This window comes from Nerophis lumbriciformis, linkage group LG18 (genome assembly GCF_033978685.3).
Source record: "Nerophis lumbriciformis linkage group LG18, RoL_Nlum_v2.1, whole genome shotgun sequence".
Classification (NCBI taxonomy): domain Eukaryota; kingdom Metazoa; phylum Chordata; class Actinopteri; order Syngnathiformes; family Syngnathidae; genus Nerophis; species Nerophis lumbriciformis.
This window is the reverse complement of record NC_084565.2, coordinates 7,738,004-7,750,353: the sequence shown is the minus strand read 5'-3', so window position 1 is coordinate 7,750,353 and position 12,350 is coordinate 7,738,004. Positions and strand designations below refer to the sequence as shown.

Genomic DNA, 12,350 nt, shown 5'->3' with positions numbered 1-12,350 from the left:
AATATATTTTTAAATGCATGGCCATTCCGACATAAACAATTATAGAATTGGTTAATAAACGTCAATAATCCATTTATTTATTGTGAATAAAGTCATGCAGACAGTTGTAAAATGTGTCTGACTGCAGAGAGATACGACCAGCTCCTTTATCTTCGAGTACTTCCATCCATCCATCCATCCATCTTCTTCCGCTTATCCGAGGTCGGGTCGCGGGGGCAGCAGCCTAAGCAGGGAAGCCCAGACTTCCCTCTCCCCAGCCACTTCGTCCAGCTCCTCCCGGGGGATCCCGAGGCGTTCCCAGGCCAGCCGGGAGACATAGTCTTCCCAACGTGTCCTGGGTCTTCCTCGTGGCCTCCTACCGGTCGGACATGCCCTAAACACCTCCTTAGGGAGGCGCTCGGGTGGCATCCTGACCAGATGCCCGAACCACCTCATCTGGCTCCTCTCGATGCGGAGGAGCAGCGGCTTTACTTTGAGCTCCCCCCCGGATGACAGAGCTTCTCACCCTATCTCTAAGGGAGAGACCCGCCACCCGGCGGAGGAAACTCATTTCGGCCGCTTGTACCCGTGATCTTGTCCTTTCGGTCATAACCCAAAGCTCATGACCATAGGTGAGGATGGGAACGTAGATCGACCGGTAAATTGAGAGCTTTGCCTTCCGGCTCAGCTCCTTCTTCACCACAACGGATCGATACAGCGTCCGCATTACTGAAGACGCCGCACCGATCCGCCTGTCGATCTCACGATCCACTCTTCCCTCACTCGTGAACAAGACTCCGAGGTACTTGAACTCCTCCACTTGGGGCAAGATCTCCTCCCCAACCCGGAGATGGCACTCCACCCTTTTCCGGGCGAGAACCATGGACTCGGACTTGGAGGTGCTGATTCTCATCCCAGTCGCTTCACACTCAGCTGCGAACCGATCCAGTGAGAGCTGAAGATCCTGGCCAGATGAAGCCATCAGGACCAAATCATCTGCAAAAAGCAGAGACCTAATCCTGCAGCCACCAAACCGGATCCCCTCAACGCCTTGACTGCGCCTAGAAATTCTGTCCATAAAAGTTATGAACAGAATCGGTGACAAAGGGCAGCCTTGGCGGAGTCCAACCCTCACCGGAAACGTGTCCGACTTACTGCCGGCAATGCGAACCAAGCTCTGACACTGATCATACAGGGAGCGGACCGCCACAATCAGACAGTCCGAAACCCCATACTCTCTGAGCACTCCCCACAGGACTTCCCGAGGGACACGGTCGAATGCCTTCTCCAAGTCCACAAAGCACATGTAGACTGGTTGGGCAAACTCCCATGCACCCTCAAGGACCCTGCCGAGAGTATAGAGCTGGTCCACAGTTCCACGATCGAGTACTTATGTTCATTAATTTAATGAATGTGATGGGAATTAATTTAACTGTTTTTTTATTCCAAATGAATGCATGGTGAATGCATTATACTCTGGGCCTGTTTTACTGCCAATGGAACTGGTGCTTTACAGAGAGTAAAGGAGGATTACCTCCAAATTCTTCAGGACAAGCTAAAATCATCAGTCCGGCGCAGTTGGGTGTTCCAACAGGACAACGACCCCAAACACACGTCAAAAGTGGTAAAGGAATGGCTAAATCAGGCTAGAATGAAGGTTTTAGAATGGCCTTCCCAAAGTCCTGACGTGTGGGCAATGCTGAAGAAACAAGTCCATGTCAGAAAACCAACACATTTAGCTGAACTGCACCAATTTTGTCAAGAGGAGTGGTCGGAAACGGTGGAACAGGGGTTAGTGCGTGTGCCTCACAATAAGGTCAATTTCTGGCCCCTCCCACCTCCAAAGACACACACCTGGGGTTTAGAGATGCGCGGTTTGCGGACACAACCGCGGAGTCCGCGGATTATCCGCGGATCGGGCGGTTGAAATAAAAAAAAATTAGATTTTATCCGCGGGTCGGGTCGGGCGGTTGAAATAAAAAAAAAATAGATTTTAAATAGATTCAGGCGGGTGGCAGTTAAACCAATTCGGAAATATATATACATAGTTAAATGTTGTTACCCACATACGAAAAACGAGCAGGCACCTGCAGCATATGCCACAACAGAAGAAAAAAAAAAAAGAGATGGACACTTTTACGGAGCGGAGAAGGGACGCCTCGCCGGGGTCCGGGACCGAGGCCCCTTCCCCCGAGAGGGCCCCACCGGGAGCCGTAGCTGAGGCGATCCGCGAGAAGGGCCCGACGCACGTCCAGGGTCACCACCGCGCCCACCGCACCGACACCCCGCCTCGTCCGCCTTCGCCGTGGCCGGCGTCACGCGCAGCAGGTAAGCAGCTTACCTGCCCGCCACCCCCGTGGCCGGGGGCTCGTAACAGGGGTCACTCCACGCGCTCCGCCCGCGCAGCTTACCTGCCCGCCACCCCTGTTGCCGGGGGCACGTAACAGGGGTCACTCCGCGCGCAGTGCGCTCACGAAAGGGGTGGGGCTCACCCTGGTTGATATAGACAGCAGGACGGTGGGCATGGAAGTCGGAACCCGCTAAGGAGTGTGTAACAACCCACCTGCCGAATCAACTAGCCCTGAAAATGGATGGCGCTGGAGCGTCGGGCCCATACCCGGCCGTCGCCGGCAGCGAGAGCCGCGAGGGCTAGGCCGCGACGAGTAGGATGGCCGCCGCGGTGCGCGCTGAAGCCTCGGACGTGAGCCCGGGTGGAGCCGCTGCGGGTGCGAGGGACATCGCACCTCCATGCGCTTGGAGGTGCGCTCAACGCGGCTCCCATATGATTGCGCACTGGTGTGCGTCTGAGCCGTGACAGCGTGGCACGCATTGAATGTCTCTGCTACATTGGATCAGTCTCCTTTCTTTAACAGGCAAAAGCTTTATAACCTCACTAATGCCTTGCATCGTCTATATTAGATATATAACAACGGGCGGGTGCGGTTCTGATTAAATGTTAGATCGGGTGGATGGCGGATGGTTGACGACTTTCTGATGCGGTTGCGGATGAAATAATTACCTATCCGCGCATCTCTACTGGGGATATATACGCCTATCCCATCTCCAAAGACACACCTGGGGATATAGGCCCCTCCCACCTCCAAAGACACACACCTGGGGATATATAGGCCCCTCCCACCTCCAAAGACACACACCTGGGTATATAGGCCCCTCCCACCTCCAAAGACACACACCTGGGGATGTAGGCCCCGCCCACCTCCAAAGACATGCTCCTGATAGGTTGATTGTCAACACTAAATGGTCCCTAGTGTGTGAATGTTGTTTTGGCCCTGTCATTAGGGGGCTACTTGTTCAGGGTGTACTCCGCCTTCCGCCCGAGTACAGCTGGGATAGGCTCCAGCAACCCCCGCGATCCCGAGAGGGACAAGCAGTAGGAAATGGATGGCTGGCTATTCCAGAATGATGTACTGAAGCAGAAGTACACACTGATTGTGCGGTAGATGTGTCTTTCTTCTATTTTCACTTGCTGACTTTAACTTGATGTTATTCCACTGTGGTCGTCAACCTGTCTGCTCCTTCTTCTTCTTCTTCTTCTTCTTCTTCTTCTTCTTCTTCTTCTTCTTCTTCTTGTTTATCAACAATAACAACAAGAGCCATGCAAACAATTAGTGATGTGAGTCCACATTTGAATAAGACGCTGAATAATGTCTTCCTGACATATTGGCACATTTAATATGAGCCAGGACTTTGGCCTGCCGACATTCTTCCTGCTGCGAGGATATTTTCATATTTATATATTTTTATATATTTGCCTTTGTGCAAACTTTGGGCAGTAATATCCGCCCATGGCGTGAGCAGGAGACAATGAAATGTCATTTGCTTTGATTCATTACGCCGCAGCAAACAGAGATGACATTCTGTGATAGCACTGCATCTGCTGTGTGACCTGCTTTAATCAGCCTCACTTTGTCTCACTGCTCTTTAAAGAGGCAGCACTCGTGCGCTGCTTTAATCAGCCTCACTTTGTCTCACTGCTCTTTAAAGAGGCGGCACTCGTGCACTGCTTTGATCCGACTCACTTTGTCTCACTGCTCTTTAAAGAGGCGGCACTCGTGCGCTGCTTTAATCAGCCTCACTTTCTCAGTGGTCTTTAAAGAGGCGGCACTCGTACGCTGCTTTAATCACCCTCACTCTGTCTTAGTGCTCTTTAAAGAGGCGGCACTTGTGCGCTGCTTTAATCAGCCTCACTTTGTCTCAGTGCTCTTTAAAAAGGCGGCACTCGTGCGCTGCTTTAATCAGCCTCACTTTGTCTCACCGCTCTTTAAAGAGGCAGCACTCGTGCACTGCTTTAATCAGCCTCACTTTGTCTCACTGCTCTTTAAAGAGGCGGCACTCGTGCACTGCTTTAATCCGACTCACTTTGTCTCACTGCTCTTTAAAGAGGCGGCACTCGTGCGCTGCTTTAATCAGCCTCACTTTGTCTCACTGCTCTTTAAAGAGGCGGCACTCGTGCGCTGCTTTAATCAGCCTCACTTTCTCAGTGGTCTTTAAAGAGGCGGCACTCGTACGCTGCTTTAATCACCCTCACTCTGTCTTAGTGCTCTTTAAAGAGGCGGCACTCGTGCGCTGCTTTAATCAGCCTCACTTTGTCTCAGTGCTCTTTAAAGAGGCGGCACTCGTGCGCTGCTTTAATCAGCCTCACTTTGTCTCACCACTCTTTAAAGAGGCAGCACTCGTGCACTGCTTTAATCAGCCTCACTTTGTCTCACTGCTCTTTAAAGAGGCGGCACTCGTGCACTGCTTTAATCAGCCTCACTTTGTCTCACTGCTCTTTAAAGAGGCGGCACTCGTGCACTGCTTTAATCCGACTCACTTTGTCTCACTGCTCTTTAAAGAGGCGGCACTCGTGCACTGCTTTAATCAGCCTCACTTTGTCTCACTGCTTTTTAAAGAGGCGGCACTCGTGCACTGCTTTAATCAGCCTCACTTTGTCTCAGTGCTCTTTAAAGAGGCGGCACTCGTGCGCTGCTTTAATCAGCCTCACTTTGTCTCACCGCTCTTTAAAGAGGCGGCACTCGTGCACTGCTTTAATCAGCCTCACTTTGTCTCACTGCTCTTTAAAGAGGCGGCACTCGTGCACTGCTTTAATCAGCCTCACTTTGTCTCACTGCTCTTTAAAGAGGCGGCACTCGTGCACTGCTTTAATCAGCCTCACTTTGTCTCACTGCTCTTTAAAGAGGCGGCACTCGTGCACTGCTTTAATCAGCCTCACTTTGTCTCACTGCTCTTTAAAGAGGCGGCACTCGTGCACTGCTTTAATCAGCCTCACTTTGTCTCACTGCTCTTTAAAGAGGCGGCACTCGTGCACTGCTTTAATCAGCCTCACTTTGTCTCACTGCTCTTTAAAGAGGCGGCACTCGTGCACTGCTTTAATCAGCCTCACTTTGTCTCACTGCTCTTTAAAGAGGCAGCACTCGTGCACTGCTTTAATCAGCCTCTCTTTGTCTCACTGCTCTTTAAAGAGGCGGCACTCGTGCACTGCTTTAATCCGACTCACTTTGTCTCACTGCTCTTTAAAGAGGCGGCACTCGTGCACTGCTTTAATCCGACTCACTTTGTCTCGCCGGTCTTTAAAGAGATGACACTCGTGCGCTGTGCTACATTAATCGGCCTCACTTTGTCTCGCTGGTCTTTAAAGAGGCAGCACTCGTGCACTGCTTTAATCAGCCTCACTTTGTCTCGCTGCTCTTTAAAGAGGCGGCACTCGTGCACTGCTTTAATCAGCCTTACTTTGTCTCAGTGGTCTTTAAAGAGGCGGCACTCGTGCGCTACTTTAATCGGCCTCAAATTGTCTCGCTGGTCTGTAAAGAGGCGGCACTCGTGCGCTGCTTTAATCGGCCTCACTTTCCCTCGCATGGAAAACTCCAATAAAACTTTAAAGAGGCGGCACTCGTGCACTGCTTTGATCAGCCTCACTTTTCCTCGCAAGGAAAACTCCATTAAGTCTTTAAAGAGGCGGCACTCATGCGCTGCTTTAATCGGCCTCACTTTGTCTTGCTGCGCTTTAAAGAGGCGGCACTTGTGTGCTGCGCTTCATTAATCGGCCTCACTTTGTTTCGGTGGTTTTTAAAGATGCGGCACTCGTGCGCTGCTTTAATCGGCCTCACTTTGTCTCGCTGGTCTTTAAAGAGATGACACTCGTGCGCTGTGCTACATTAATCGGCCTCACTTTGTCTCGCTGGTCTTTAAAGAGGCAGCACTTGTGCGCTGCTTTGATCAGCCTCACTTTGCCTCGCAAGGAATACTCCATTAAGTCTTTAAAGAGGCGTCACTCGTGCGTTGCTTTGATCAGCCTCACTTTGCCTCGCAAGGAAAACGCCAATAAATCTTTAAAGAGGCGGCACTCGTGCGCTGCTTTAATCGGCCTCACTTTCCCTCGCATGGAAAACTCCAATAAAACTTTAAAGAGGCGGCACTCGTGCACTGCTTTGATCAGCCTCACTTTTCCTCGCAAGGAAAACTCCATTAAGTCTTTAAAGAGGCGGCACTCATGCGCTGCTTTAATCGGCCTCACTTTGTTTCGCTGGTTTTTAAAGATGCGGCACTCGTGCGCTGCTTTAATCGGCCTCACTTTGTCTCGCTGGTCTTTAAAGAGATGACACTCGTGCGCTGTGCTACATTAATCGGCCTCACTTTGTCTCGCTGGTCTTTAAAGAGGCAGCACTTGTGCGCTGCTTTGATCAGCCTCACTTTGCCTCGCAAGGAATACTCCATTAAGTCTTTAAAGAGGCGTCACTCGTGCGTTGCTTTGATCAGCCTCACTTTGCCTCGCAAGGAAAACGCCAATAAATCTTTAAAGAGGCGGCACTCGTGCGCTGCTTTAATCGGCCTCACTTTCCCTCGCATGGAAAACTCCAATAAAACTTTAAAGAGGCGGCACTCGTGCACTGCTTTGATCAGCCTCACTTTTCCTCGCAAGGAAAACTCCATTAAGTCTTTAAAGAGGCGGCACTCATGCGCTGCTTTAATCGGCCTCACTTTGTCTTGCTGCGCTTTAAAGAGGCGGCACTTGTGCGCTGCGCTTCATTAATCGGCCTCACTTTGTCTCGCTGGTTTTTAAAGAGGCGGCACTCGTGCGCTGCTTTAATCGGCCTCACTTTGTCTCGCTGGTCTTTAAAGAGATGACACTCGTGCGCTGTGCTACATTAATCGGCCTCACTTTGTCTCGCTGGTCTTTAAAGAGGCAGCACTTGTGCGCTGCTTTAATCAGCCTCACTTTGCCTCGCAAGGAATACTCCATTAAGTCTTTAAAGAGGTGGCACTCGTGCGCTGCTTTGATCAGCCTCACTTAGCCTCACAAGGAAAACTCCAGTAAATCTTTAAAGAGGCGGCACTCGTGCGCTGCTTTAATCGGCCTTACTTTGTCTCGCTGGTCTTTAAAGAGATGGCACTCGTGCGCTGCACTACATTAATCTGCCTCACTTTGTCTCGCTGGTCTTTAAAGAGGCAGCATTCGTGCGCTGCTTTAATCGGCCTCACTTTGTCTCACTGCTCTTTAAAGAAGCGGCACTTGTGCACTGCTTTAATCCGAATCACTTTGTCTCGTCGGTCTTTAAAGAGGCGGCACTCGTGCGCTGCTTTAATCTGCCTCACTTTGTCTAGCTGGTCTTTAAAGTGGCGGCACTCGTGCGCTGCTTTAATCAGCCTCACATTGTCTCGCTGGTCTGTAAAGAGGCGGCACTCTTGCGCGGCTTAATTGGACTAGCTTTGTCTCGCCGGTCTTTAAAGAGGCGTCACTCACGCGCTGCTTTAATCGGCCTCACTTTGTCTCGCTGGTCTTTAAAGAGATGACACTTGTGCGCTGCGCTTCATTAATCTGCCTCACTTTATCTCGCTGGTTTTTAAAGAGGCGGCACTCGTGCGCTGCTTTAATCGGCCTCACTTTGTCTCGCTGGTCTTTAAAGAGATGACACTCGTGCGCTGCGCTTCATTAATCTGCCTCACTTTATCTCGCTGGTTTTTAAAGAGGTGGCACTCGTGCGCTGCTTTAATTGGCCTCATTTTGTCTCGCTGGTCTTTAAAGAGATGACACTCGTGCGCTGTGCTACATTAATCTCCCTCACTTTGTCTCGCTGGTCTTTAAAGAGGTGGCACTTGTGCGCTGCTTTAATTGGCCTCATTTTGTCTCGCTGGTCTTTAAAGAGATGACACTCGTGCGCTGTGCTACATTAATCTGCCTCACTTTGTCTCGCTAGTCTTTAAAGAGGCAGCACTTGCCTCACTTTGCCTCGCAAGGAAAACTCCATTAAGTCTTTAAAGAGGTGGCACTCGTGCGCTACTTTAATCGGCCTCACTTTGTCTTGCTGCTTTTTAAAGAGGCTGCCCTCGTGCGCTACATTAATGGGCCTCACTTTGTCTCACTGGTTTTTAAAGAGGCGGCATTCGTGCGCTGCTTTAATCGGCCTCACTTTGTCTCGCTGGTCTTTAAAGAGATGGCACTCGTGCGCTGCTTTAATTAGCCTCACTTTGTCTCGCTGCTCTTTAAAGAGGCGTCACTCGTGCGCTGCTTTAATCTGCCTCACTTTGTCTCGCTGGTCTTTAAAGAGATGGCACTCGTGCGCTGCTTTAATCTGCCTCGCTTTGTCTCGCTGCTCTTGAAAGTGGCGGCACTCGTGCACTGCATTTAATCGGCCTCATTTTGTCTCGCTGGTCTTTAAAGAGGCGGCACTCGTGCGCTGCTTTAATGATATTGATTATTGATTGTGTGTGTGCAGACTGACCATCAATGCAGAGTGCCAGTTGCAGCTGCACAACTTCCCCATGGACCAGCACTCATGCCCACTCATCTTCTCCAGCTGTGAGTACGCACACGAGTGCTGAAAGTCGGCAAATCTGGAGCAGGACTTGAGCTTAGTCGGCCGTCGTCATGGAAACAATCACTTTGCTCAAACTCATTTCATCTACATACCAACTGACCCCAGTTTGTTGTTACCATGGCAACGCTTCAACAGAAAGCCTCATCTTCCTTCCTTCCCTTACGTCCTTCTTTTTTTCATTCCTTTCTTCCTTCTTTTTCCCTTCCTTCCTTACTTCAATCCTTCATTTCTTCCTTCTCTTCCTCCTTCCTACCTTCTTTCCTAGCTTCCTTCCAATTCATCCTTCCTTCTTTCATTGCTTCCTTCAATTTTCCATTCCTCCTTACTTGCTTCCTTCTCTTTCTCCTTCCTTCCTTCTTTCCTTGCTTCCTTCCTGCTTTGCTTTATTCCCTTCTCCCTTCCTTCTTTCTCTCCTTCACTTATTCCTTCCTTGTTGTCACATCTCTCTTTCCTTGCTTCCTTCCTACCTTGCTTCCTTCCCTTCTTCCTTTTTTTCCTTCGTTTCATCCTTCTCTCCTTTCCTCCGTTACTCCTACCTTGCTTCCTTCTTTCTTTCCTTACTTCCATCTTTCCTTCCTTGCTTCCTTCTTTCAGTCCTTGCATCCTAGCAGTGTTGTCATTAGCAGACATTGATTGTGTAGGTGTGATACAGGTGTAGGTGTGATACAGGTGTAGGTGTGAGCCAGGTGTAAGTGTTATCCAGGTGTAGCTGTGATACAGGTGTAGCTGTGATACAGGTGTAGGTGTTATCCAGGTGTAGCTGTGATACAGGTGTAGCTGTGATATAGGTGTAGGTGTGATACAGGTGTAAGTGTTATACATGTGTAGGTGTGACGCTGGTGTGGGTGTGATACAGGTGTAGGTGTGACGCTGGTGTGGGTGTGATACATGTGTAGGTGTGACGCTGGTGTGGGTGTGATACATGTGTAGATGTGATGCATGTGTAGATGTGGTGCATGTGAAGGTGTGATGTAGGTTTGATAAATGTGTGTGATACAGGTGTAGGTGTTATACATGTGTAGGTGTGACGCTTCTTTCTGTGATACATGTGTAAATGTGATGCAGGTGTAGGTGTGATACATGTGTAGATGTGATGTAGGTGTAAGTGTGATGTAGGTGTGATACATGTGTGTGTGGGATACAGGTGTAGGTGTGATACATGTGTAGATGCGATGCAAGTGTAGGTGTGATACGTGTGTGTGATACAGGTGTAGATGTGATACAGGGGTAGATGTGATACATGTGAATATGTGATGCAGGTAGGTGTGATACATGTGTGTGATACAGGTGTAGGGTTTATACATGTGTAGGTGTGACGCTGGTGTGGGTGTGATACATGTGTAGATATGATGTAGGTGTAAGTGTGATGTAGGTGTGATACATGTGAGTGATATATGTGTGTGTGATACATGTGTAGATGTGATACATGGGTAGATGTGATGCAGGTGTAGGTGTGATACGTGTGTGTGATACAAGTGTAAGTGTGATACATGTGTAGATGTGATGTAGGTGTGATACTTGCGTGTGATACAGGTGTAGGTGTGATACATGTGTAGATGTGATACATGTGTAGATGTGATGCAGGTGTAGGTGTGATACGTGTGTGTGATACAGGTGTAGGGTTTATACATGTGTAGGTGTGACGCTGGTGTGGGTGTGATACGCGTGTAGATGTGACACATTTTAAGGTGTGATGCAGGTGTGGGTGTGATACAGGTGTAGGTGTGACACACGTGAAGGTGTGATGCAGGTGTGGGTGTGATACAGGTGTAGGTGTGATACATGTGTAGATGTGATACATGTGTAGATGTGATAAAGGTGTAGGTGTGATACAGGTGTAGGTGTGATACAGGTGTAGGTGTGATACATGTGAAGGTGGGATGTAGGTGTGGGTGTGATACAGGTGTAGGTGTGATGCAGGTGTGGGTGTGATACAGGTGTAGGTGTGACACACGTGAAGGTGTGATGCAGGTGTGGGTGTGATACAGGTGTAGGTGTGATACATGTGTAGATGTGATACATGTGTAGATGTGATACAGGTGTAGGTGTGATACATGTGTAGGTGTGATGCATGTGTAGATGTGATACGTGTGTGTGTGATACAGGTGTAGATGTGATACAGGGGTAGATGTGATACATGTGAATATGTGATGCAGGTAGGTGTGATACATGTGTGTGATACAGGTGTAGGGTTTATACATGTGTAGGTGTGACGCTGGTGTGGGTGTGATACATGTGTAGATATGATGTAGGTGTAAGTGTGATGTAGGTGTGATACATGTGAGTGATATATGTGTGTGTGATACATGTGTAGATGTGATACATGGGTAGATGTGATGCAGGTGTAGGTGTGATACGTGTGTGTGATACAAGTGTAAGTGTGATACATGTGTAGATGTGATGCAGGTGTAGGTGTGATACTTGCGTGTGATACAGGTGTAGGTGTGATACATGTGTAGATGTGATACATGTGTAGATGTGATGCAGGTGTAGGTGTGATACGTGTGTGTGATACAGGTGTAGGGTTTATACATGTGTAGGTGTGACGCTGGTGTGGGTGTGATACGCGTGTAGATGTGACACATTTTAAGGTGTGATGCAGGTGTGGGTGTGATACAGGTGTAGGTGTGACACACGTGAAGGTGTGATGCAGGTGTGGGTGTGATACAGGTGTAGGTGTGATACATGTGTAGATGTGATACATGTGTAGATGTGATAAAGGTGTAGGTGTGATACAGGTGTAGGTGTGATACAGGTGTAGGTGTGATACATGTGAAGGTGGGATGTAGGTGTGGGTGTGATACAGGTGTAGGTGTGATGCAGGTGTGGGTGTGATACAGGTGTAGGTGTGACACACGTGAAGGTGTGATGCAGGTGTGGGTGTGATACAGGTGTAGGTGTGATACATGTGTAGATGTGATACATGTGTAGATGTGATACAGGTGTAGGTGTGATACATGTGTAGGTGTGATGCATGTGTAGATGTGATACGTGTGTGTGTGATACAGGTGTAGGTGTGACACATGTGTAAGTGTGATACAGGTGTAGATGTGATGCATGGGTAGATGTGATACATGTGAAGGTGGGATGTAGGTGTGGGTGTGATACAGGTGTAGGTGTGGGTGTGATACAAGTGTAGGTGTGACACATGTGAAGGTGTGATGCAGGTGTGGGTGTGATACAGGTGTTGGTGTGACACATGTGAAGGTGTGATGCAGGTGTGGGTGTGATAAAGGTGTAGGTGTGATACAAGTGTTGGTGTGATACAGGTGTAAGTGTGATACAGGTGTAGGTGTGATACAGGTGTATGTGTGATACAGGTGTAGGTGTGGTACAAGTGTAGGTGTGATGCAGGTGTAGGTGTGATACAGGTGTAAGTGTTATACAGGTGTAGGTGTGATACAGGTGTAGGTGTGATACAGGTGTTAGTGTTATACAGGTGTAAGTGTTATACAGGTGTAGGTGTGATCTAGGTGTGACACATGTGAAGGTGTGATGCAGGTGTGGGTGTGATACAGGTGTAGGTGTGATACA

At 49.0% G+C, this 12,350-nt stretch overlaps 1 protein-coding gene across 6 annotated transcripts in view; it reads left to right on the top strand.

The window, feature by feature from the left end:
• The window catches only part of gabrg3 (gamma-aminobutyric acid type A receptor subunit gamma3), a 143,799-nt gene that overhangs the window by 111,170 nt on the left and 20,279 nt on the right, over positions 1-12,350 (top strand). For all 6 annotated transcript variants that reach the window (XM_061977569.1, XM_061977572.1, XM_061977568.1 and 3 more), the window contains one exon: positions 8,715-8,797. In XM_061977569.1, coding sequence (XP_061833553.1) covers positions 8,715-8,797 — 83 coding nt within the window. The remainder of the gene's footprint in view (positions 1-8,714; positions 8,798-12,350) is intronic.